Here is a 27,128-nt window from a genome sequence, read left to right on the forward strand (position 1 = left end):
CTGTAAAACAAGACAAAAATAATCGGTAAGAAAATCATTTATTTTATTTTATTGCAGTGCAAAAGTTTCATAAAATGAGTCTACATCAAACTTCAAACCATTACATACTTGTTTAAGCTTTTAAGGGAGTCCCTATCAACTGCTTTTGTATTGAAATAAGGGAACTGAACATCCTTTAAAATAATCTCCTTTTGTGTTCAGGAGAATAAAGTAAGTCTGGAGGGTTTGGATTGTCTTTTTTGCGTGAACGATTTCTTTTATTTGCACAACTGTACCGTTTAAAAGAAAGGAAACAAAAAAATACAAAAAAAAAAAAAAAAAAAACTGATACTATGCTTATTTGATACACACATAAAACACTCCTGAGTCCTTTGCCAACCTTTCCCTAAAATGAAATAGTATCCTGTGTTCCTTCCCAGTAGAATCAGAGCTTTAATGAAAATAAAGCTCCGACATCCATAATTTGAATTAACCACAGTAGCTTTTCCCTGATGACAAGATTACCAATAGTTTATCTGGCAAAACTTAGTAAGGTTCAATGTGAACTGTGCATCACTGACTCACAGAGAGACAACAGCCAGTTCAGTGCACTGTGCTGGGAGGGAACAGGGGTGCAATCATTTTAGCAGTTATAATAAAAACCATTATGCCAGTGGATGATTCAGGATAGTATTTACATTTACAGTGATGGAATGTAATCACTGTGCATTCAAAATATCTGTTAAACTCGATATACCCTACTTCATTATTAGGCTACTATCATGGTATGTGATCTACGCATTTATAGACAGTACAAAAAGATCTCCTAAACACCATTTAGGTTATTAATTGCTAAAATCTCAGCTAAGAGACTCGGCTGTTGACAACACGCAATACGTCACCTATATATTAAACTACAACTCTTCAATCTCATTAACATCTCAAGTTCCATCTGTGGCATACAGTCCACCCAAAATGAAGTAAATACAAGTATATGACAGTCTGCCACACCTTTGACAGGTTTTGATAACAGCGATAGGTGTACAGTGATACCTGTTTGGTCAACATCTGTTTTCCATTTCGTGCATTCCAGTGATCCATACTGACAGGATGCGCTGCGCTTTTCATCCATTATTCGCAAATGGAGCCAGCTCTATTACGAATATGTGAATAAATCCTCACTTAAGAGATGCAAAGCAAGAAAGAACCCTAGAATAATGCAGATGATCAAGCGGTTGCAGTTGCTGAGGAAAATAGCGGAGGCTGAGGCATACTGGACTTCAATACGCACCGGTAACAGTGACACTACTGTTCTTGACTCTTTGGCGCCATCGTGTTGTCATTTAAAAATCACCCGCGCTATCAGTGTGGTTAGTGGGTTACAAAATGTATATCTATATCTATATCTAATATATATATATATATATATATATATATATATATATATATATATATATATATATATATTGATGGAGCAACATAATTTGTGTGAAAATAAATAATAACAGAAGGTTGTTTTTATTAAAATTCAGTTTTAAAAAAAAGCTGGTGATGGAACCTTTGGGATTTATAGTGCTATTGTGTAGATAGGGCAATAGATACAGTGCAAAATTAGTCAAGTAATGTAAATAATTTTGAAACAGCAAAAAAAAAAAAGAAAAAAAAAAAAAAAAAGAAAATGTATTACAAATTAAGATACACATTCAAAATAACTACTTCAGAAAAGGGTGCATAGTTTCCTATTAATTTCAAACATATGTGGCATTTTATAGCATCTCAAATATTCTATAAACAAATTAATCTCAGTTGTGATTGGATCAGTCAATGTGAGCCCATTTTGAAAAATTTTCAGAAAAAAATTTAACCCCTGCAACAGAGGGGCTTTTTGTCTCACATATCATCCAACCTTTCACTTATTGTACAGATATTAAAAACCTTTCGTTTGAATGACCTTGAGAAAAACTGAAAATGGTAATTATTTTGTCTCAAAATAAATGTGTTAGTTTCAGGGATTTCCATTAGCTACATAAATTTGCAACATTTTAAAAAATTAAAAATTTGGTCAAATTGCCTCAAAATCAACCTTTAGACACCACATGGAAAAATCTCATTGATCAGGAATGTTTTGCAGTGCATAGTGACAAACAAATGTTTGGGAAGGTGCTGTGGTAGTTTTTGTTGCCATTTAGCATTTTGGGGAAAAAATCAAATCATAGGAGCCTTTTACCTCGCAGGGCCTTTAGCCCCATTGTACCCTACCATAAAAGTGTTGAACCAATACCTCAATATGACAAACACTTCAAAAAATTTGTTGTTTCCATTCTCTTTATGGTTCCTTAAAAAGTGTAAATTATTCTGGACCCTGAAGCAAAGCTAAAAGTAGTGTTTTTCAGTATAGGAAATTGACAAGGCAACATTTATTAATACAAAATATGTATCCAATATGTATTTACAATGTCAAATTACAGTATTTACAAAAATAGGACAAATCAATAATTGTGCAAACACTACCCAAAGAAAGAGTAAGTAAGGCTGGTACTAATGCCATAAACCTCAAAGAAACAGAACAGAATAAGGTTAGCCAATGATAAAATTGTGAATATATATTTGTCCTTTAAGGGAAATGGATAATTGAAAGGCTGGGTTTGCTGGTGTCAGCTCAGAACTAATGGGAAAGAACTGCAAAACACCATTCAGACTGTAGAGAGAATCATTTGTGCTAGTCAAATCAAAACACTGGCACCTTTCTGGGTGTTGAAACATATGTTGAACAATATTGTTTCACACAGGTATTCATGTATTGCTAGTCTACATGGCATCTGAGACATCAACAAGAATTGCTGGAGCACTAGACTTATTGTTCTTTAATTTTGAACATAATATTTTTTATGCTACAAAACATGTCATTCAAATGGAATGCTTCAAATGTAAAAATATAGTTTCTGTTAACAAAAGAAGAAAAAAGAAAAGAAAAGAAGTGCAAATCAAGGTGTAAATTAATGTCAGTTTCTCTGAAACACTTGGTATTTATCAACAGGCACTCTAACTGCTGAAAAGTATTACTCCAGTATACAGTAATTAAAATGTTGCTTCACTTTTCTGATGGCAAAATGCTAAAAAGATATTATGTAATGACTAAATCAACCTGAATATATTTGGTTACACCAAAAAAGTTATCTTTAAGGGTAAGATCAAGTAGAAATAGCCCTTTAAGGTAACAACTGCATGCAACCACTTATTACATCGTGTGCACTTTTACACATGAAAGGAAGAATAGACTGTAGTCTAAAAACCAGACAAGTTAAAATTTTTGAGTCTTTAAGAAATTCAATGCAATGACTGCATTAGTGTTATAGAGGCTGTGTTACAGGTTACAATACATTCTGAATCAATCAACTTGTTATTCACAAGTGAAAATATAAATTGCAGTAAAACCTGCTTGGCTGTGACGTGTCTTATTTGACCATTGATCACATGTAGACACTGTTGTTTAGTGCATTGTTTAAAACACAATACACATTACCTACTGCAAGAGTTCAAAACTGCCCCTCACAATGATAGAAAGTTCACCCTGATTCTTGTTCATTTAGTCAATGATTCCCGCAAATGTGTTGATGGGCAAAGGCAATCCTTTGCTCATGTACTTGCTCAGTCCAGCATCACCACTGCCTGCTGCCATTAACTTTGACTTCATGGAGTTTTGAATATAATATCCAGGGTCCCGGCATGGAGAAACCTCAATGCTGTGTTTGAAAAAATAAATAATACATAAACAAATCGGTATCAGTCTAAAACCAGGAAAATACATTCATGAGACAATAGAGTAAATTTTGTTTTGAAATTGAAATGCTGTTCCAAACCCATATGCCATTATCTCCTACGTGGAACACAAAATAACCACTTTCACTTTCATTGCACGGGGAAAAAAAGTGAATGGTGACTAAAACTAACATACTGCCTAACATTTCAGAATGGAAGAAAGAAAGGACAAAAGAAAAATTTACAGGCTTGGAAAGACATGAGGGTGAGTAAACCATGACATCATTTTTCATTTTTGGATGAAATATCCCTTTAATAGTATTTGTGAGAATATGCAATAAGCCTCTTTATTTTAAATACTAATCATCTGAGCAGAAAAGGCGTAGATAGTTTTAATTATTTCTCACCTCTCAACATCCCAAAATGTCCTTCGAAAGTCTTTGTCCAAACGCACTGTGAAAGTTGATCTGTCTGGCGTCTTCAACTTAAAATTGCATGTTCTGATCTTTGGCTCCTGCTAAAAATAACACAACCAAAATATACAAACTTAATCAGATTTAATTACTTTTTACTTCTGATAACATCCAAGCTAAAACACTTCAAAATAGCAGTCCAACAACACAAAACAAACTTAAAGGGATCATGAAATGGAGAATCAAATTTTCCTTGATATTTAGACATATAAGAGGTAACTGTACTATAAAAACCTACTGTAAATTTCAAAACTCAAAATTCCAGCACAATCTAAAAAGAGCATTTATAGTTGCCACCCTGCTGAAACATCTCATTTTGAAATCTGTCTGTTTGTGGCATCACAAAACATTGCTTATTTGTATTTACACATTCCACAACATATGTCATCGCACCCTTTGACCTGCACACTGACGTGCAGTTCAACTCAAGAGAGCAGGCCTTGTGTGGCTAACTAATCCTGAACACCAAATGTTCATGTTGTGTATAAACAGAATCTTTGACCGCTGCCACATATCTTGAATCTTTTAAAATATGCGGTGTCAAGTTACAACCCTAAAAGGGTTATGTAAGTAATGTAAGTAAATTGTTTCATTCATGAATATTTCAAATGTCATGACTGTTTGATAGTTTATGGTGCTGAGTGTTAACAGCTGTGCTTGAGATGAGTAGTTTAATATATTTGGGTGCAATGTGTTGGATGTGCGTTATGTGTAAACCACGAAATTTTGTTTTATAATGTTGAGGGGCTTGTTCAGTCTCTTCCGATTGAGGGGCTGCATGATGTTAGCCAATCATAACACTGGCCGTTTATGTTGACATTTTAACGAGGCACTTAGGCCAAAACTGCATGTTTCAGACAGAGGGCCAAAAAAGAGTGGAAAGTCATATATTACTAAATTGTGACTGTTTTGGGGCAAAAAAACTTTTATAACATTATCATTGGATCATTATCATATTTTTTATAAAAAAATAGCACTTCATGACCCCTTTATATTACAAAAGTAAGAGAAAACATTGCTGCTGAAAACACCAGCTTAGACTAACATAAATTCCATGTTGGTCCAGGCTGATTTATGCTGGTCTAGCTAGTGGACCAGCATAGCTATGAAGTTTATCCAGCATACTATCATTGTGGTGAGCAGCACACCAGTATAACAACACCGCATGTTTACAAGATTTACGATAATTTCTATTCTAAAACAATGGATAAAGTATGTAGTTTTGTTAGTTAGTCAGACCTACCATGATACTTTTTGGCTTTGTGTCATTGAAAGTGACTGTGAGACAATTCAGATCTACAAATAAAGAAGAAAAATAGTCTCTAAATTAATTAGGTTCAGAGTTAACATGGACACACACTATTATAGCTTTGATGTTATTCCATTAATATGCTTTTACTATTTACATTGCAAGCTCAGTTCCAAATGTATGTAATAACAATGCTATAACTACATTTTCATTTTAATAATGTGACTTTACCTTCAGTTTTGTTTTCTGGAATTGCTGAAATGTGAGCACCCGTGGTTCTGAGTGAAAAACCTTTCTCAACCTCCCTGTTGCTTAGCGACACCTAAAAAGAATGTGAAGGGTGATACAAGGTCAACTAAGATTTACCTGTCACTTAATTTATAACTCTGTAAAAAAAATCTGGATTGCTTCTATGAAACTCACTACAAACATACCAATGAAAATATCATACAGAAGAAGGTAGCATAAATTACATAGAGATAACACTCACTTTTAAGTAGCTAAAGGAGATCAGTGCCCCACACAGCTCTGGAGACATCTTCTTCTGTCTGTCTGCAGGAAAGAATATGGGCTGTAAATATTAACACCTTAACACTCTGCTGCATATTTTGGCAGACATCTGCAATTTATAAATAATATTGTATATGTATAGTCTTATGATGAACATATTGTACATTTTAAATAAAATGTCCTATCTTTGAAAGTATGTGATTCAGGCTCTGTTTGCTCTTTCTCTCTATAAAATGTGTTAGTTTATTCCACTAGATGACAGCAAGTACTAGAAAAAAATATTTTTCCTCTATCACGTTTCATTACAATACACAGATCTGAAATGCAGGTAGTGCCCTAACTTGACATATACTCGACCATATTCATTCATTTTAATGGTATACTGTGATCCCTTGCACCTTCCCAAATGTGTTGTCGAACATCTCAGCCTCTAAGTGGACTAGAAGCTTAATCTAGGTGTCACTGGAAAGCTGGGATCCTCAGCAATGATGTATAATGTTTTATCAACATATGTTGCTGATGATTTATTTATTATTGCTTTTTCTGCTGGACTGCATATTTTGTTCTGGACATTGCAAATATTACATTGTATTATTTACAGAAGCAAGCACACAGAATAGTCAAAAATAGCTAATTTTGAAGGAAACAGCCTAATTTAGAGTTTGTGGCTACTTGGGGCTTACAAAAGCAATGTTCGGAGCAGACAAACAAGTTACATTTGTCTTTATTGTCTTACAGAGATCATATTTATTTTCTTAATTCTTTTGATAATCAAAAGATAATTCAAACTGTGGCAATTATATGAACTGCATAGTCACATTCCTGAGAATGAGAGCTTTTGATATACTGTATAACTTGACTATTTTAGTACTATTTGAAAAACCTATATATTCATATTTCTACATCACCAACAAAGTGGTGCTCATTTGCGACAAAGAGGTTTTCAGGTCTTATCTTTATATTTTATGCAACAAATACTGTTATATTATACTTTATATAACAAATGTAAAAGTTATGGAGATCTGTGAAAAGTGGTACCACATATGAATACTTATCTGTATGTATCCAGGGACTTTTACATTTTAAAAGTAAACTTATAACACATTTCTGGCCTTGCCCCGCAGAGTTTAAAGGGATAACCAAATTAACCACTGGCCTTATTCTTGGCTAGTTGTTGGGTGGCAATGACTGAGCTACTGTAAGAATAGTTGTGATTGAGGTTGAGGATAAGATCTTATCCTTAGTTTTGTTACTGTTATTTTTTCTTTAAAGTAAAAAAAAAAAAAAAAAAAAAATACATTGCAAACACATGCAAAATACTTTTCCAAATCTTTTTCAAAAATATTTCTGTCTTTCTCTTTAACACACACACCTTTATGTGCTGCTTGGGCCATTTTAAACTCTGGGAAATCCACTTCAAGGTGTGTGACAAAAACTTCTTCCACTGCTTCCTTGGACACGTTGGAAAAGGAAATCTGCACAGATATAACAGGAAATGAATGCAAGACTGTGTAAGGACTTTTATGTTTTGATATTTCTGAAACTGTACTGCAGATCATGCAACAGGTAAAATAAGGACATGTAAATAGCTTTCCCTATCTGTCACTCACTCGATGTTGTGTCGATGTAGTGACACTAGGGGTCGCCCTTGGGAGCCCCAAACACCTCTGATCTTTGAAAAAAGGCCAATGGGAATTGGCGAGTGGAATTTGCATGCCACTCCCCCGGACATACGGGTATAAAAGGAGCTGGCTCGCAACCACTCATTCAGATTTTCTCTTCAGAGCTGAGCAGTTGTATTCAGTGAGCTGAATTACTCTGCCAATCTATTCACCTTGAAAGCTGTTGGATTTACGGTGCATTACAGCGGTTTCTCCCCCTCGTGCACCGGTGGAGTGCAGAGAACACCCCTGGGCGCTTCGACAGTCTAAAAGAGTATATATTCTTGCAATAAAAGAGTATATTTTCCCTACTAAAAGAGTGGCACTGACGGAGAGTGTATTTATAAAGATGCCTTTCCGTCTGTGTTTATTTCCTGGTTACGGTCGTTACCTCTCCGCTTCCGGTGGCCATGATCGCTCTTACATGCTTGGGCGCTGCCCACGTGGAGACAGTGTTCATGGACAGGTCATGTTCTCACTGCGAGAACATGACCATGGCAACGTTGCAGTCGTGGCTTTCCGTCGTTAGAGGGAAAGCCACCCCAGCGGCTCCCCTCCTCGGTCCTTCTACCTATGGGTTTGAGGCCACGTCAGTTAGCACTGGGGGCGATTTGGGGACCCCAATGGGAGCCGCTCCGCCGGGTAACTCCCCACGGACCTCCCATTCCCCAGTACGCCCATTTGCCCCGGTCGAGTTCTGGGATGAGACCACCGGCTACGCTCAGGGCGAGTTTGCGATCTCATTCGGCGCTCGCAAAGTGGATGAGCTCTCGATTGCAGCATCGGAGAGCGGGCTGGTTCACTCTGATGCTGAGGACTCGTCTGGGCTCCCACCTTCGGGTGCGGTCGCCCAGTTGCAGGCCGACGTGGAGCTTGCCCGGGCAGCTGCGAGCGTCAGGCTGGAGTGGAACCCTCGCGGCTTGACGATTGGTTCCTGGGCTTGGAGCGCCGCTCATGGCCACACCCCACCCCAGTCCCTTTCTTCCCGGAGGTGCACGAGGAGCTCACGAGGTCGTGGCGGGCACCTTTCACTGTCTGAACCCGGTCTCTGAGCTCCTCCACTCTCACTACCCTCGACGGTGGGGCTGCCATGGGGTACTTGGCGATTTCTCAGGTGGATAAGGTGAACCTGTGCCCGCAAAACACCGTCACCTGGTGTAACTGCCCGAGACTCCCATCCAGCGCCTGTAGGTTTACGTCATCTCTGGCAACTAAGACCCACAGTGCCGCTGGACAGGCCGCCTCCACCCTGCATGCCAAGGCGCTAAGAACTGCACAAGGGAAGTTCTGACACAGGATTGATGCAGGAGCTGCGCTCAGCGACCGATCACGCCCTCCGGGCGACGAAAGTCACGGCGCGGACTCTCGGGCAGGCGATATCCACCCTGGTGGACCAGGAGCGCTACCTATGGCTCAACTTGATCGAGATGAGGGAGGCTGACAAGGTACGGTTCCCTGATGCCCCCATCTCCCAGGTCAGCCTATTCGGCGAAACCGTCGAGGACTTTGCCCAGCAGTTCTCGGCGGTTAAGCAGATGGAGGCTATTCAGCATATCCTACCCCGGCGTGGATCAAGATCCCACACCCGGTCTGCACATCTCCAGGGGCATCCCCCTGCGGCGACGACACTGGCTCCGCAGCAGCCTGGGCCAGCAGCCTGGCATAGAGCCAGCCGCAGGAAGCAGACGCCCCCCCGTCTCATGGCCCGCCGCCAAGACCCGAGGAAGGCTTCTAGTTGCCCCTGAGATGGGCGAACCATCCTTTCCATCGTAAACCATCATTTACCGCTATCGTTATTGTGATCGCCGGACACCACACATTTATGGCAGGCACGCTTCCGGCTCCGCCCTGCCGAACAGACTCCTGTTCAAGATGCTGACACGGAAACGCATTGTAGCGAGCGTCCGGCATCAGGATTGGTTCACGGTGGTAGACCTGAAGGACGCGTACTTCAACATCTTGGTTTCTCCTCGGCACAGGCCCTTTCTTCGGTTCACCTTCGAGGGCTGGGCGCACCAGTACAAGGTCCTCCCCTTCGGTCAGTCCTTGTCGCCTCATGTCTTCACGGAAGTCGTAGAGGCAGCTCTTGCCCCGCTAAGGGAAGTGGGTGTCCGCATCCTCAACTGTCTCAATGACTGGCTGGCTCTAGCTCACTCTCGAGACTTGTTGTGTGCACACAGGGACCTGGTGCTCAGGCACCTCAGCCGGTTGGGGCTTCGGGTCAAGTTAGACTCAGTCTCTATGATGGCGCACCTCATGAGTGAGCGCACGCAGTCAGTGCTGAACTGCCTGAAGTTGTTCTGGCAGAGCACGGCGTTCTCACTGAAGCATTTTCAGAGGCTCCTGGGGCATATGGCATCCTCGACGGTGGTCACGCCGCTCGGGTCGATGCATATGAGACCGCTTCAGCACTGGTGTCAGATTCGGGTCACGAGGTGGGCATGGTGCCGTGGCACACATTGCGTGGTCATCACGCCGATCTGCTGCTACCTGTTCAGCCCTTGGACGGGCCTTGCATTCCTGTGGGCAGGAGTCCCCTTAGTGTAAGTACCCCAGGCACATCGTGGTTACGACAGACGCCTCCGAGTGTGGCTGGGGCGGTGTGTGCAACGGGCATGCAGCCGCGGGCTCCGGGACAGTGCCACGACTGTGTTGGCAGGTCAACTGCCTCGAGTTGCTCACAATGTTGCCCACCCTGCGGAGGCTTCGGCCGGTGATCCAGGGCAAGCACGTGTTGGTCTGGATGGACAACACGGCAATGGTAGCGTACAGTAGCCGCCAAGGCGGCTTGCGCTCACATCGCATGTCGCAACTCGCCCGCCACCTCCTCCTCTGGAGTCAGCAGCGACTCAAGTCATTGCGAGCCACTCAAATCCCATGCGACAGGTCACGCTCAGGGGAGAGTGGAGACTCCACCCCCAGGTGGTCCAGCTAGTTTGGAGTCCATTCGATCAAGCACAGGTAAGCCTGTTCGCTTCCCGGGAATCTTCTCACTGCCTGCTCTGGTACGCCCTGACTGAGGCTTCCCTCGGCACAGATGCGCTGGCACACAGCTGGACCCGGGGGCTGCGCTAGTATGCGTTCCCCCCAGTGAGCCTACTTGCACAGACTCTGTGCAAGGTCAGGGAGGACCAGGAGCAGGTCATCCTAGTGGCACCCTACTGGCCCACACAGACTTAGGTCTCGGACTTCATGCTCCTCGTGACAGCCCCTTCCTGGCGAATTCCCCTGAGGAGGGTTCTCCTCTCTATCTGCAGTGGTAGACTAGGCTAGGGCTCCCTTTATGAGGTGCCTATATGCCTTGCAGTGGTGTCTGTTTGCTAAGTGGTGTTCTTCCTGATGCGAAGACCCCCAGAGATGTGCAGTCGGGTCAGTGCTTTCCTTCCTGCAGGAGAGGCTGGTGGGGCGGCTGTCCCCCCCCACCTTGAGGGTGTACGTGGCCGCTATGGCAGCACACCACAATGCAGTTGACAGTAAGTATTTAGGGAAGCACGACCTGATCATCAGGTTCCTTAGAGGCGTGAGGAGGTTGAATCCTCCCAGACCGCGCCTCATTCCCTCATGGGATCTCTCCGTGCTCCTGCAGGGAGCCCCGTTTGAGCCCTGGTGTCAGTTGAGCTAAAGGCAGTCTCTTTTAGACTGCCCTCCTAACTGAGCTCACATTCATCAAGAGGGTAGGGGACCTGCAGGTGTTCTCTGTCAGCGACACGTGCCTGGAGTTCGGTCCGGAATACTCTCATGTGGTCCTGAGGCCCCGACCGAGCTATATGCCCAAGGTTCCCACGACCCTGTTTAGGGATCAGGTGGTGTACCTGCAAGTGAAGCTGCCCCAGGAGGAGGCAGACCCAGCCTTTTTGTTGCTGTGTCCGGTGCGTGCTTTGCGCATCTACTTGGATCGCATGCAGAGCTTTAGAGGCTCTGAGCAGCTCTTTGTCTGCTTCGGAGGACAGCGGAATGGGAGTGCTGTCTCCAAACAGAGGATCGCCCACTGGGTCGTCGATGCCATCACTTTGGCATACCACGCCCAGGACGTGCTGCCCCCCTTGGGGCTTCGGGCACACTCCACCAGGAGTGTGGCGACCTCCTGGGCCCTGACCAATGGCGCCTCTTTGGCAGACATTGGTAGAGCAGCAGGCTGGGCAACACTCAATACCTTCGCGAGGTTCCTCAATCTCCGGGTTGAGCCGGTTCGTCCTGTCTGTTGTCAAGTACGAACAGGTAAGTTGGCGGGACAACTGGCCGGGTGTAACGCTTGCGTACAGCACCTTTCCCCCCCTGGAGGGGGAGACATGCACTTTTACCCCCCAGCCGTGTTCACGAGACCATGGACCCTGGATGTCCTTCCTCCTTAGCCCTGTGGCAGGCGAGTTTGCGGAGAAACTTGATGCTGGCCCAGTACATGTGCTAGTAAGCCCTGTACTGGGGAAGGTGCTCCACATGCACTGGTTACCTGTCTGTAACCCCGTGTGATGTATCTTCCATGAGACAGTTTCCCCGTTGGTAAACCCGCATCTTCCTTGGGCAGAGTCCCCTCTGCCACCGGTCACCGTATTTGTAGTGCTCCGTCCCCTCTGGGTAGGACATACCATGGGGACTTCTCCACATGCAACACTGCCGACAAAACTAGGTAAGACCATGTGACGTATTTCCACACATTACCTCCCCTTTGGGCAGGGTGTGGTCTCCGTGGTGTCTTCCCCTTGGGAGTGACACCCTCCCAACCTGGACACTTATGGCCCCCAGTCAATCGATTTCCACTCTTTTTGGGGGAGAAAAAAAGAGGAGAAGAGGCTGGGGTAGCCTGTCCCCATTTTTTGGGCAGTCGACTTGTCCCCAAGGTGCAAGGACTGTATGACGCTTGAAGAAGTGTTAGGGAAGTTATGTGATGACCACGTGCGCTGGCTACAAGGCACGCAGTGGTCTGCCCGTCTCACATCACCAGTCCATGTAACACAGTTCAGCTAGTTGTGGCGTTTTGTATAGGGACCCCTAGTGTCACTACATCGACGTCGAGTGAGTGACAGATAGGGAACGTCCTGGTTACTTTCATAACCTCAGTTCCCTGATGGAGGGAATGAAACGTTGTGTCCCTCCTGCCACATCACTGAACTATCCGCTGAAATGACCGGGACCTTGTCTTGGCTCCTCAGCACAAAACCTGGATGAGTGGTTGCAAGCCAGCTCCTTTTATACCCGTATGTCTGGGGGAGTGGCATGCAAATTCCACTCGCCAATTCCCATTGGCCTTTTTTCAAAGATCAGAGGTGTTTGGGGCTCCCAAGGGCGACCCCTAGTGTCACTACATCGACACAACGTCTCGTTTCCTCCATCAGGGAATGGAGGTTACAAAAGTAACCAGGATGTTACACACTGAGAAAACGTGTTGCACAGTACAACAAATAAAATAAAATTCAATTACAGATTTGAATTCACTCTCACCTTAATGTAGTAAATGTTGAAGTACACTGGCTGCTGTCCCATGCGTACATAGTAAGAGATGACATCAGCTATGAAAAAGTCAGATTCCTGCTGTTTACTATTGTTTGACTAGGGGATTGAAAAAATAGGACAAGACAGAGCTGTTACTCTATTATAATTATACTGACATCATTGACATTGACAGTATGACATACGTGTATATGTATATGTCAGGAGCCTAACAGATTTCTATAACCCTCAGAGACACAAGCACTGACATAGGTTATGTATTTTTTCCTGCTTGAAAGTGTTTTAGGAAGTTACCCTTTTCACATATCCAGGTTTGGAATACGGAAGTAAGCAATAGCAGGCTAAACTTGTGTAGCGATGAATGGGAGACCACAGTAAATGTTTTGCTTACCCCTTTGCTCAAACAACAAAGTAAAAAATCCACTATTACACTTTCACAGCTTTCCAAAAGTAGAAAAAATAAATAAAAATAGCGAGTGGTGAATTACAGCAGTCAGAAGAAAGAGGCCACATTTTTTTGTCACTTAGCAGCTCTATTAGAAACCTCATCGCAGCTGTGTGGCAATTAGTTTTTTTTAAACTTATTCCAGGTAAATATAATACAAAATATAATGTTATAAATGTACACTAAATAATTAAAAAATTGCAAATAGAATTCATTTTACATTGCTAAATAAGGCAGAAACACATCAGAGTCTGTGAAAAGTGTCCATAGAGAGAATAAGATGATCAGAAAAAGATGTCATTGTGCACACTCTGTGGGGTTTTGAATTAAGTTTGGAGCTGCAGAAATAGTTAACCTTGTGTAAATTGTCATGTGAAGAATTAGTTTTATGCTAAGCTAAAATGCTATTTCTAGCCATTTTACAGTATATGCACCTGTTACCAGGCAGGATTATATTTTTTTTCTATGAAGAAAATCCACATTATATTATAACGTGTTTTTCTCTAGTAAGACCTTTGATATAAGGGCAAAGATGTATCTACTGCAAAAATCTTATTCTTGATGAAAATCTTTTTATCATATTCCAGTAAAAATATCTTAAATCCTTAAAACAAGATACATTTACTTTAACGGTCACACTTTATATTAGGTGGCCTTAACTACTATGTACTAACATTAAATACACACAAGACTATGTATTTACGGTGTAACTACATGTTGTTCTACAAAATTCCCACATTTGCTGCTACTGAGGTTTCGGTACAGGTACATTTAGGAGTATGGGTAGGGTTAGGATTAGGGGTTAGAGTTAGGTTTTGGGGTAAGGGTTGGGTTAGGGGTAAAGTTAACAATGTAACTACAAATGTAATTAAATGCAAGTACATTAAATGTAATTACAATGCAACAACATATATGTACTTAATGAGTGCATTGTATGAAATGGTTAAGTACATAGTAGTTAAGGCCATCTAATATAAATTAAGTCCCTTTAATTTGTTTTAGAAGCAACACTGCATAAGATATGTAGGCTTTTTTCAGAGAATATATTGTTAATACAAGTGTATTTGGTCTTGTACTGGCAGACTTTTTTTTTTTTTTCACTTGTTACTAACTTTTTTATAGTCAAAAAACATTTTTTTTAAATCTGTGCTGAAGATCCAAAGTATTTAAATGACGTTATTGACCTTGAGTAATTTAACAGAGTGTAATCTGTAGTGAAATGACATTTAAAAAATATCCCTCCCAACCCACATTTTTGGGATTACACTTTTGCATTTATTCACACTCTGTACAAACATCTTATTGTACAGTACAAAGCAAGACATAGCCTAACAAATCAGCAAACATGAATTTTTTGCAAAAATACTAAGAGGAACATGTTCTTCACAACAAGATCTTTAGGTTTGCATTTTAAAAGGAAATCCTTCTGAAAAAATACCTGAGAAAGAAACTTTAAAACTTCTCATTCCATACCGACGGACATCATTTGCCAAGAATACTTGCCCATAGTTTTTGTCACAGAATTACTTATATGCAAAAATATCTTCCCGTCTATTGACATACCATTCTCGCAAGATCAGGAATCATCTGGCCAAGACTAAAGATGTTGCATTCGTACCATGGATCCACCATTCCAAGATAAGAGCCCAGAGTACAGTGGTTACTGCTTGCAAAGGACACGTTCTCCTAAAGCAATATATATATATATATATTTTTTATATGAAACACAGTACTATACTAGTACTCATACTCATACTCAATCACAGTACACATGTCATAATTCAAAAGTAAAAAGAGAAAGGGTGTAATTCCACACACTTTTACAGGGGATGTTGCAGACGATTGGCGAGCAACAGGGATGTAGTACATCTGAAGGTTGATTTTCATTGTAAGAAACAGTCTTCGGGCTTCTCGTTTCCTGTGAAAGAAGAAAAAAAAATTGTGTGCTGCTGAACCACAGTTCAATCTTATCTGAGTGCTAAATACAGTGGTGAGAAAACGTATAGGGATCTGACAATTTTATAAAAAAAACACACATACAGAGAACTTCATTATAGAAAGGCTTCTACTATAGCCATAAATTAAGGTATTCTGTTTGTGGAGTCTGTATGTTTCCTCTCTACCAACCATACCAACTCTAGACTCTGTACCAATCACATACACTCACTTAGAACTTTATTAGGAACACATGTACACAGTAGCAGCTCATGACCACAGATATAGGTGTGGCAGATCTTACTTTTTTTTTTTATTATTATTATTTTTTTACATGATTCTAATATTTCAACTCATTATACAAACACAAACGCACTGACACAATATGTGGTGTCCTTGCATTATTCCACCGCAAGGCGGCACCCTTAGAACATAATGTTGATATTAATATTCTAAATAAGAATGCTTTATCTTAAAATGTTGACTTTTTGTAGATCATAATCTAAATCAAATTGTATTTTATAATGTTATTTGTTGTTGAAGAACCCCAAGGAGGAGTCAGATAGAAACAAAACTATCTACATGCCATTTACATGTTTCCACAGCACTTAAAAACTAAATGCTATATAATAATAATAATGTTTTAAATCACAGTAAATTTAAAACAGAAATTTTCAAGAACCAAGGCTTTTGATACACACCGATGAGACAAAACATTATAATCACCCACAGGTGAAATGAATAATGTTGATCAACTCCTAACAAGGTCACATGTGAAGGTCTGGATAGATTAGATGGTAAGCGAACAATCAGTTCTTGTAGTCAATGTGTTGAATGCTGGAGAAATGGGCAGGAGTAAAGACCTGAGCGATTCTGACAAGGGCCAAATTGTTATGGCGAGATGACTGGGTCACAGCATCTCTGAAACGGCAAGGATTGTGGGGTGCTCCCGGTCAGCAGTGGTGAGTACCTACCGACAGTGGTCTGAGGAGGGATAAACCACAAACCGGTGACAGGGAGTTGGGCGCCCAAGGCTCATCGATGCACGAATACAACAAAGGCAATTCTGTCTGATCTGAACTGACAGAAGGTCTACTGTGGCACAAGTCACAGAAAATGTTAGTGATGGTTACGGGAGGAATGTGTCACAACACAGAGTGCATAGCACTGCTATGGGGCTGCGTAGCCACAGACCAGTCAGAGTGCCAATGATGACCCCTGTCCACCATCAAAAGCGCCTGCAATGGGCATGCGAGCGTCGAAACTGGACCTTGGAGCAGTCAGATGAGCCCCATTTTCTTTTAATCATGTGAACAGCCTTGTACTTGTGCGCCGTTTATCTGGGGAAGTGATGGCACCAGGATGCACTGTGGGAAGACGACAAGCAGGTGGAGGGAGTATGATGCTCTGGGCAATGTTCTGCTGGGAAACCCTGGGTCCAGCCATTCATGTGGATGTCAAATTGCCACCTACCTAAACATCGTTGCAAACCAGGTACACCTCTTCATGGCAATGGTATTCCCTGATGGCAGTGGCCTCTTTCAGCAGGATAATGCACCCTGCCACACTGCACACATTGTTCGGGAATGGTTTGAGGAACATGATGAAGAGTTCAAGGTGTTGCCCTGGCCTCCAAATTTCCCAGATCTCAATCCGATTGAGCATCTTTGGGATGTGCTGGACCAACAAGTCCAATCCACGGCAGCTCCAACTTACAAGACATGCAACTTACAGGACATGAAGGATCTGCTGCTAATGTCTTGGTGCCAGATACCACAGGACACCTTCAGGGGTCTTGTAGGGTCCATGCCTTTGTAGGTCGGCGCTGTTTTGGTGGCACACGGAAGACCAACAGTATATTAGGCAGGTGGTCATAATGTCATACAAAACATATGTCTTATCACATTGATTGCCAAACTATTTTTATGTCTGGCTTGTCAGGACCAGGTTGTTTGATGGTCAGTTTGTCTTGAATTTGCATTAGAAATGACATGCTGTGACACACATTCATCGATATTGCTCACGATGTTTGCAATCTGTCACACTGCTGGCAGGCACTAATACTAAAGTTACCTTGGTTTGGCACTATGTATGGGCAGATTCATTTCTGCCCCAATGGGTCTCAATGAGGGCTCGTTGCAGTACCATATTTGACCACAGATTTTCATTTGAAAAACTGAGGGACACTGTGGAGTTCGGGAGGGCAGCAGACTCTCTGCCCCACATTCTTGAATATCTATACAGTATCAAACACTGTGTTGGAGCTTTCAGCTACTCTACAACTTAGAAATAGGATCAAAACTTATACTAGGCCTGCTTTTAAATAAACATGTCAGCATTTTGAACACATTTACAGGCAAACAAATTACATTATTGGAAGTTTATAGAATGGATCCATGTTTTCAAGTGGTGAAATATTTAGGTGGGGCTTTTTCAAACTGGGATTTTCATGCACAACAGTCTCTAGAGTTTACTCAGAATGGTGCTGTTGCAACTGTTCTAGTTGGTTTTTAGGCACATTACCTCAATGTTTAATCTGTTCACTTGTGAGAAAGCCTGCCGTATTTTGTGCTCGGCATTATCATAGACATGGTAACTTCCGTGACCTGTGTTGTTGTTGTTGTGAGAGTAAAAAAAAAAAACAACCGCTGTTCTGACCCTGCTCTCTGTGTATTATTTCAAACATAACATTTGGCAGATGAAGATGTCTGACCTACTGCAGGCAGCATTGATCATATCCTTGCCCCCTCCTGAGCCATTTCTATCACATGCTGGGAATCCAGTCATTACGTAGGACCGATGGATTGTCTCCTTCCAGACCCATCTCATGGCTACTGGCATGGATGAGGTGAGATATCAGGAAACGTGCAATTATTTTGCACTGCCTTGGCGGTGAAGGACTGAGAATATTTCAATTGTGGGTAATACTGACTCATATACGGACGCATTGCAGCACTTACGAGGCACTTATGCAAAGAAAATGTACTTCTGAAACGGCTCATATTCAGACAGAGAAGCCAGCAATCCGGTGACTCAACAAACCAGTTTGTTGCGGATTTGTGGAGCCTTGCGCTACCGTGTAACTTTGGGGAAATTCAAAACGAGTTAATCAGAGACCATCTGATTGAGAAAACTAATAACACGCAGGTGCGAGAGAAACTCCTGCTCGAACCTTATACATTGATGCTGGATAATGCTCTCACTATTGCACTTCAAGTCAAGGCAGCAACACAGTGTGTAGCTAAAATAGCAGAGACTAGGACTGGCATAACCCCATTAGTAAACAGTCTGGGAATGAATGAGTTACACTTGGAGTCAGCTGAACCTGCAGCCATTCAACAAGCCAAAGCGGCAGGGGCGCCGCTGTGGGAATTTCAGATCTCCATGGCACATTAACAGATCCCTTGACTGCTCAGCAAATGGACAGAAATTTCGCCAGTGTGGGAAACTTAACCATTTTGCAAGATGGTGCCACTCCAACCTAGCATCAATCTGGGGAGGCAAAAGCTCATCATCACAGACAGTTATCACACAGTGTGGCCCGACCCAGGAGGGTTTTACATGTGGACTGTGCAACTGGGGTACTAGATCTAGACACTGGGGCTAAAGTATCACTGCTCAACAAGGACACTAACAGGGCATTTGTCTCTCATCTGACCTCGGAGCCTCCAACAACCAACCTCTGCAGTTATGGTCAAACCAGAATGCATGTTTTTGGACTTTTGAGGTTGCCAGTGCACTATGGAGCAAAATCTCTACATGTATTCCCATTTCATATCACTCAGAAAGGGGCCAACATTCTCGAACTTGACTTTTTCATCAGCCTGGGTTTCTCACTTCATCACAATAATGGAGCAATTATTCTTACTGTTGAGTCGCTATGGCAACAGTAGTGGCCCACACTCTTCAATGGCCTGGGCTGTTTGTCTGCTTTTTCTCACAAGCCTCTGCTCAACCCAGATATTTCCCCAATAATCCAACCACTACGCAGGATACCCCTAGCTTTACATGATGATGTTATGGTTAAACTGAAACAGCTGTTGGTGGCTGATATCACTGAACCCATTAACACTTCCCTACAGGTTTTGAACATAAAAAGAAAACAGGCAGTATACGCCTCTGTGTCGACTTGCATGCTGTCAACAAAGGCGGCACCTGATCAGTATCCCCTACCAACAACAGAGGAACTAACCACTCTCTTCCATGGGTCCAAGGTATTTTCTAAACTGGATCTATGCCAAGGTTACTTACAGATGTCTCTGCATCCTGACAGCAGGAACCTTACTGCATTTGTTATGCACAGGGGGATGTTTAGGTTCACTCGGATGCCTTTTGGTTTGAGTTCGGCACCAAGTTACTTCCAGAAAATCATGAATACAGTCTTGGCGGGATGCAAAGGTATGGCAGTTTACCTCTTTGATATTATAGTGCAAGGTAAGGACAGAACATCACACTATGAGTGACAGGAAAAGGTATACACAGCTTTTAGCCACCACAGTCTGACTTTGAACACTGAGAAATGTGTGTTTGGAGTTTCTTCCATTGAGTTTGTGGGTTTCAGGGTGGAATTACTCATCTGCAGTCCAAGCTGTCCTACATTTTCCTGACCCGTCTTCTGCATCAGAGGTTAAATCTTTCCTGAGCGTGACTGCGTATTACACAAGGTTCTTACCACATTATTCTACCACTACAGCCCCCCCTTCAGAAGTTGTTAAAAAAAGACATGCCATGGAGCTAGACGGAGGGATGCCAAGGAGCCATCCACCAATTGAAACAGCAGCTCACTTCTGCACCAGTCCTAATTCAATCTAGCAAGCCTCACAGTGGTGACCTGTGATGCCTCTGTCACAGCTGTAGGTGCAGTCCCTCTCACAGCTGCATTGTCTATGTCTCATGAGGGCCCCCTGGGAGTTTTCAAACTGAAATAGCAGTGTCGCAACATGGTGTGGTGGCCAGGAATTGAAAGGGAGTGTGCACCGTACCTGGTCAGTGGGAAAACCGGGCCTTCGGCTCCTCCTCCATTTCATCCAATACACTGGCCTTAAAAACCATGGGATCACATTCAGCTGGATATCTGTGGTGAACTCCACAATGTGCCCCATCACCAGCACTTTTTGGTAGATTTGTACGACCTGCAATCAAAATGGCCTGAGGTTGCCCCCATGGGCACAGTGACAGCTGGTGCCATAGTGAACTTTTTTTAGCTGCTCTTTGCCTGTTGTGGTGTGCCCTGGGCAGTGACCATGGACAAGGGGCCACAGTTTTTGTCAGCAGAATTTGCGACCTTCTTAACTGCCAAAGGGGTTTAACACATATGCACTGCATTCTGTCATCCTCAGGCCAATGCGGGCGTAGAGCGATACAACCAAACCCTAAAAAACGGACTACGTGCACACCTGGCACAAGGCTTTTCTTTCATTTCTGCCCTCTCCCAGACACTTCTGCACTATTGGGCCACCCACCATGCCACTACAGGTGTGTCACCTGCTTCACTTATGCTTGGACGGGACCTTGACATACCCCTGACCAAACTCCGACCCGGCCCCACACGTCTTTGCGCTTCCCTGATTGGGACATCAGTGCACAGACACCAACAGGTCATGAAAAACAGATATGATAAGCAACATCGTGCAAAAAAACACTACCATCAGAATCTCAGGATGGTACACTACCCCAGCCTGTCATTGAACCAATACCTGAGCCCATGTCAAGGGGTGGGGAAGGAAATCAACCAGGCCAGGAGCTGGGGTCACAATCACTGCAGGTTCCTTCTTACCCTGCGAGGGTTTCTTTCCACACCAAGTTTAGAACTTTCAATGGGAAAGGGGGGCATGCACATTATCTCAATGTTTAATCTTTTCACTTGTGAGAAAACCTGACATATTTTGTGCTCGGCATTGTTGTAAAGGAGGGTGTGACAGCAGCTGCCGTGTTCTGTGTCGTTGTGAGAGTAAAAAAACAATCACTGTTCTAACCCTGCTCTCTGTGTATTATTTCAAACATAACAGGCACCAAAAACAAAAAACATTCAGTGAGCATCAGTTCTGCAGATGGAAACTTCTTGTTGATGAGAGAGGTCAACAGAGAATGGTCAGAATGGTTCAAACTGACAGAAAGGCTATGGTAACTCAGATAACCACTCTGTACAATTGTAGTGAGCAGAATATCATCTCAGAATGCACAACACATCGAACCTTGAGGCGGATGGATTACAACAGCAAAAGACCATGTCGGGCACTTAATTGGGACCATAATGTTCCTAATAAAGTGCTCAGTGTGCGTAGTTTACAACCATGTAGGTCATGTCACTTTTAATCTACAGAATAATGGAAAGTTGTTATTTCAACATGATCACACGGGCAATCATCATGCTGCTTCCAAATGTTCTCATATCCTGAAATCGACCCCATTCTGCTGAATTACTGACAAGCCCCAAACTCCTGATTTAATGACATGCGGCACTGCCCCATCAAACATTTTTGCAAACATTGTGAGCGTGATTCGGATGTTGCATTTTCACTCTAAAATTTAATTTTAAATGACTAATGGTTAAGTTTAGGGTTAGAGGTTTTTTTTGTTTTTGTTTTTTGTGAGGAAATGCAGGGTTCTTGAAACGTGTTTTTCAACATCTCAAACTACAGTATGTTTAACTTGAGACAACTTCCTAAAAACACAACACTTATGACGAGACGCTGAAAACTGGTGAGATTTGATGCAACCAAAATGAGACTGTCTGATGCATGAGTAACCAACAATTAAAAATAGCACAGACAGACATAGGCCAATAATAGGGATATGTTCAATTATATGAATAAGTAAATTTTTATAAATTATTTTATAATTATTTTAATTATTATATACTAGATTATCTTTATTTGAGGGCCTTTCTAAGTAATATTTATATATATGAGTGTTACTTGCAATTCATTCTATTAATTAATTGGCACATCCTGTAATTAATTCTTTAAAAAATTTTAATCAATTGACAGCCCTAATAAAAATACAACTCTCTTTTGGCACCACCCTGTGGACATTTTACCTCAACAACAATTCCAGCTTCAAATTTCGGTTAGCACAGACTGATTTCTGCAGAAGAACTTTCAATGTCCAATTGCCAAATTCAGAGTATGTTCAGCCTGGTTATTTTTTAAAGCCATTTTCTGCACTATTACCAGCTTGTCGCCTTCCATACATTTTGTGTATCACACTTTTAAACAGCTCATATTCATAAATAATTATCCTCTAGGGCACGCATTGTTGTAACAAAGGAATATTTTTTTCCCATAAGATTTTCTGACATAAAATAGCTCCAATAATCAAAAGTAAAAAGATATTATTAAACAAAAAGTTAGGCGAAACATTTCAATGTCAACTCTGTTCTACAAAGGAAAATGTTCAAAACGTATTTTTGAACTTGTTATACCAGTCCAATTCTAAACTATTTTTCTTAAAAGGTATCAATTTCTCTTCTAATTAAAATCATGTTTCTTTTATGCATTGATGAATTTGGAACTCCAACAAACTCAAACTGAGTAAAACATTTGTATTAATCTTTTAATATAGTTTGGAGAGTCTTGAAGAATATAATGTGGCTTAAAAACACCAAATTGGTGCTTTCTTTCAAGACTGCCATTTTAATTCCAACAATTCAATATGTTTTAATTTTTTCTCTACAGCAAGAAAATTATGAAAACTGATATGATGCCATATGTCAAGACCATAACATAAAGGGATAACAAATATTACAGATGACATACTGTAAATGGTCTCTTACCTTAACCAGTAGTATGTCCTGGCTAGCCTTCCCAGTACCCGGTCATCCCCCATCACCACTATTTTAGCGGTGTAGTCACGTTCTTGTTTGGGCAAGGTGGTACCACTGTTTCCTGCTCTCCTCTGCAGTGTGCCAGTGGTCCCAGCTGTGACCGTTTCCTCTAGTGCGTCCTGCATCAGAGCCATGCTGTCAATGACAGATGGCTTAACCTTGATCCCTCCACGCCGAGAGAGTCGTCCAGAGGTCAGTTCAGGCTTTAAGCTCCTACCTCCAATAGAGTCTGTGTCAGAACTCTCAGCTCCCTGAATGTCACGCTCGATACCACTGTCTGTCGACATGACCGAGTGCCGTGGCATCTCTGAGTTAAGGTCTGTGGGGAGGTCAGCAATTAAAAATTCATCTTGGCTGAGAGAAAGATTATCTGAGAAGGATCCGGATCGGATAAACTTGGTCACTTCTCTCCCTGTGAAAGACAGGATGGAAAGACATGTATTTTCACAATGTACACAATGATTTAGTGAAAACAGTGAATGGCCTCATCTAAGTAGCACTCTAGGGATTGGCTTAGTTTATGTGTGCTAAAATCACAAAGGGGATATTTGTAAATTCTCAATTGTTTCTCCTAAACAACAATACAATTAAGTGGAGAGCAAATTGAGTCTTCTTTTTTCTTTCTTTTTTTCCCCTTTTCTACCCAATTTGGAATAGAAGACAAGTCCCAGTTGCCTCCGCTTCCGAGACCATCAATCCGCGCATCATCTCACGTGGCTCATTGTGCATGACACCGCTGAGACTCCCAGCATGTGGAGGCTCATGCTACTCTCCGCAATCTATGCGCAACTTACCACACGCCCCACTGAGAGTGAGAACCACTAATCGTGACCACGAGGAGGTTACCCCATGTGACTCTACCCTCCCTTGCAACCGTGCAAATTTGGTTTGCTTAGGAGACCTGGCTGGAGTCACTCAGCACACCCTGGATTCGACCTCGTGACTCCAGGGGTGGTAATCAGCATCAATAATCGCTGAGCTACCCAGGCCCCCCATCAAATTGAGATTCTTCTGAGAAAAAGCCTCTAACAATCTTACATGAGTCTCTTCTGGAGTTTCAGAAGAGATCTCAATAATGTCACAAAATGTGCATAGGTTTGCAAAGACACTTTAAAGTCTGCAATCAAAGGTCAAATATTTCAAAATGAACTTCTGACATTATTTTTTATAGCTCTGCACTCTTACTGTATGTCAACAATTGACTTAGTTGTTAGTCATTGATGAATAAGGTTGTCCAGTGTGATAAAAATAAGAAATATTTGTAAAAATATAGTAAAAATGTATCAAGTTCATAGAAATGTAATCTTTAAGAATATAGCCGTAAGCAGCAATCATTGGGGTCCAAGCACATGTAGAGATTTGACCAAAATAATCAGAATTGTCAGAAATGATTCAGTGGATACCAAATAATAGGAATTGACAGAACAGATCCTGCCTAAACTAAATTTGTTGAAAAGTCAATTGGGTACCAAAATTTTGAAGCTGCAAAAAGCACATAAGGCAGCATAAAATTAATCCATACGACTCCAGTGGTTAAATCCATATCTTTTGAAGCAAAATGATAGATGTGGGTGAGAAACAGATCAATATTTAAGTCTTTTTTTTACTATAAATTCTCTGGTGATATGCACAATGACTGTGAATCGAGAAGAGGGTCTCTGATTAAATTACTGTATACACAGGTGCAGCTCATCCATATAGGCAGGTAGGGCAGAGCCCTACCTAAAAATCCGTCCATTTGAAAACATAGATCCACACTATAAATTTCCAATAATGTAATTTATTAACCTGTAATGTGTTCAAAATGCTGAATTAGGTATTTAAAAGCAGGCCTAGGATATTTTTAAAGTCATAAATATTTATCTGAAAACTCTGTTACACTTTGTATGATAGAGAAATGTGCATGCGGGTCAGAGAAACTGCTGCCCTCCCGAACACCACAGGGCCGATCATTTTTCCAATGGAATCTGTGGTCAAATATGGTACTGCAATGAGCCCTCAGTCTAGTTTCCATCCACTTTTTGCACTATTTTGTTATCGACAAAGTGAAAATTCGTAAAAAAAAAATTAGGGAAATTTGCCGTTTTCTGCCTGTTTCCATTCAAATGGCCTTTTATCAATAAAAATGGTGTGCGTGATGATGTCATGCTTAAAAAAAAAAAAAAAAAAAAAATATTTTTTGCATTGGTTTATCATAAAACAAATCTGCCCTTAAGCCATTTCCATACAGAAATGTGTGCTTATCGCTAACTGTGTACCTTTCGCCTCCCAGATGTCCCTATTTTTTGTTTTTGTAAAATGGGTTTTGGTAAAATGGGGAGAGTATTGAGACAATTCATTGAAATTAGACAGCTCACTGTCATTTTAATTTCACAAATAAATACAATCAGAAGACAGAATTCCAATCAAAAGGGAGCTGTTGCCCTTCTGATAGGACTGTAATATTGGTCCTGATGTTGCGCCTATCGCAGGCTGCCACCGGTTCCGAGCCGAAAGCGAATCATCATGACTCTGTTCAAGCTGGCAACCTGCACCAAGTAGTGGGGGAAACTTTCGGACTTAGTATAAGCACTATCCATCGATGCGTATATGCTGTGTGCACAGCTATTAAAGAAAAATTGATGCGGTGTAATAACAGGGTTTACATATGATACATTCCTGATATTCAATAGGCTATTTTGAATAATCATCTAATTTAAAGCATTGTCATCACAACTGCATTGTGTCCTGCATATTTGTCCAGCAACTTTTAACGACCAACTGAAATTGATTATCATCTAAAATTAATTTTAGCATCATATTGCAGTTTACATTTTCTGAAGAAGCTCAGCAAATGCAATCCAAGGTAAAGAGGGTTAGATTTAAAATATTTAAAAGTTTTAAAATGCTCAAAAGCTCGTTTTCTGAAAGTGAACTCAACATTTGACAAATAGTTCTGATAGTTTATAGTCTTGAAAAAAAGTGTAGAACATTCTGAGGATGTCATTCAGCCGACTTTTTTCATCTACAGAACAGGGTAAGGCTAATTTAAGTTTGTGTAAAGAAAAGGCATATATAGGTCTAAAAAAAACAAAAAAAATAGTTTGGTAATTTATTATTTTATTTAATGCTTTATTCATTTGGTAGGCTAATTTATTTAATACAGAGAATTTAGAAGACATTTTTTTCAAAAATAAGCTAAACAATAATTTTATAGAGTTGGGCTATATGCAGACGCAGACTGGCCATTGGGAGAACCGGGACTTTTTCCGGTGTACTGGCCATGAAATGGGGCCGCCACGTTATGCAGAACGCCACAAAACGGCGCCGCGATACGCAGTTCCCAGTCCGCCCCTGGCTATATGTTATTGTTCCAAAAAAGCACACAATGCTTTTCTCCTAGTATTGTGTATTTATTTATTTTTTTATTTTTTATTCAATACGTCAATAAAAGCATCCAAATGTTGATTTTGATACATGACCACGAAAAGTGCCACGAAAAGTGTGTACAGGTCTGAAGTCATCAGAAATGTTGCCATATTTAACTTTCACTGACATTTATATATATTTTATTCACGATTCATCTCTGGACGCCAGCGAGTCTGACGTGTGACCGGTAAGCACACACACCCAGCGGAATATCACCGTAAACATCTCTCATTCAGGAATTACAAATGTTTGTGTTGTTTTCTGGTCTGACTGGGTCACAATATTACAAAACGTCTGTGATGATCCTGCCTGTATGAATGTAAGATCTGCTCTTAGCTCAACAAGGGAACACAGAAAGCAACCAAGGCAAACAAATGCAAATATACATTGAGTTTAATTACTATTGTGTTTTATTTATGTTGTCATGCATATATTG

The 27,128-nt window shown here is 41.5% G+C and overlaps 2 protein-coding genes across 3 annotated transcripts in view; both read right to left on the reverse strand.

Annotated features, from left to right (window-relative positions):
- LOC127446601 (bMERB domain-containing protein 1-like) overlaps window positions 1-1,246 on the reverse strand; it is a 38,702-nt gene extending 37,456 nt beyond the window's left edge. The window contains exon 1 of the mRNA XM_051707650.1: window positions 1,033-1,246. Within this exon, the coding sequence (XP_051563610.1) occupies window positions 1,033-1,111 (79 nt within the window). The 5' untranslated portion in view covers window positions 1,112-1,246. The remainder of the gene's footprint in view (window positions 1-1,032) is intronic.
- Window positions 1,247-3,280: 2,034 nt separating this feature from the next.
- Window positions 3,281-27,128, reverse strand: part of LOC127446588 (phosphoinositide 3-kinase regulatory subunit 6-like) — a 47,397-nt gene continuing 23,549 nt past the window's right edge. The window contains exons 11-20 of one of the 2 annotated variants that reach the window (XM_051707632.1): window positions 23,234-23,696; window positions 15,343-15,442; window positions 15,088-15,210; window positions 13,071-13,178; window positions 7,343-7,445; window positions 5,951-6,012; window positions 5,692-5,782; window positions 5,455-5,507; window positions 4,146-4,252; window positions 3,281-3,722 (exon numbers count right to left, since the gene is read on the reverse strand). In XM_051707632.1, the coding sequence (XP_051563592.1) occupies window positions 3,566-3,722; window positions 4,146-4,252; window positions 5,455-5,507; window positions 5,692-5,782; window positions 5,951-6,012; window positions 7,343-7,445; window positions 13,071-13,178; window positions 15,088-15,210; window positions 15,343-15,442; window positions 23,234-23,696 (1,367 nt within the window). In that variant the 3' untranslated portion in view covers window positions 3,281-3,565. Of the gene's footprint in view, window positions 3,723-4,145; window positions 4,256-5,454; window positions 5,508-5,691; window positions 5,783-5,950; window positions 6,013-7,342; window positions 7,446-13,070; window positions 13,179-15,087; window positions 15,211-15,342; window positions 15,443-23,233; window positions 23,697-27,128 lie in introns of both variants that reach the window. The other variant, XM_051707631.1, reaches the window with a different exon arrangement.

The sequence above is a fragment of the Myxocyprinus asiaticus genome, chromosome 9 (assembly GCF_019703515.2).
Source record: "Myxocyprinus asiaticus isolate MX2 ecotype Aquarium Trade chromosome 9, UBuf_Myxa_2, whole genome shotgun sequence".
In the NCBI taxonomy this organism is placed as follows: Eukaryota; Metazoa; Chordata; class Actinopteri; order Cypriniformes; family Catostomidae; genus Myxocyprinus; species Myxocyprinus asiaticus.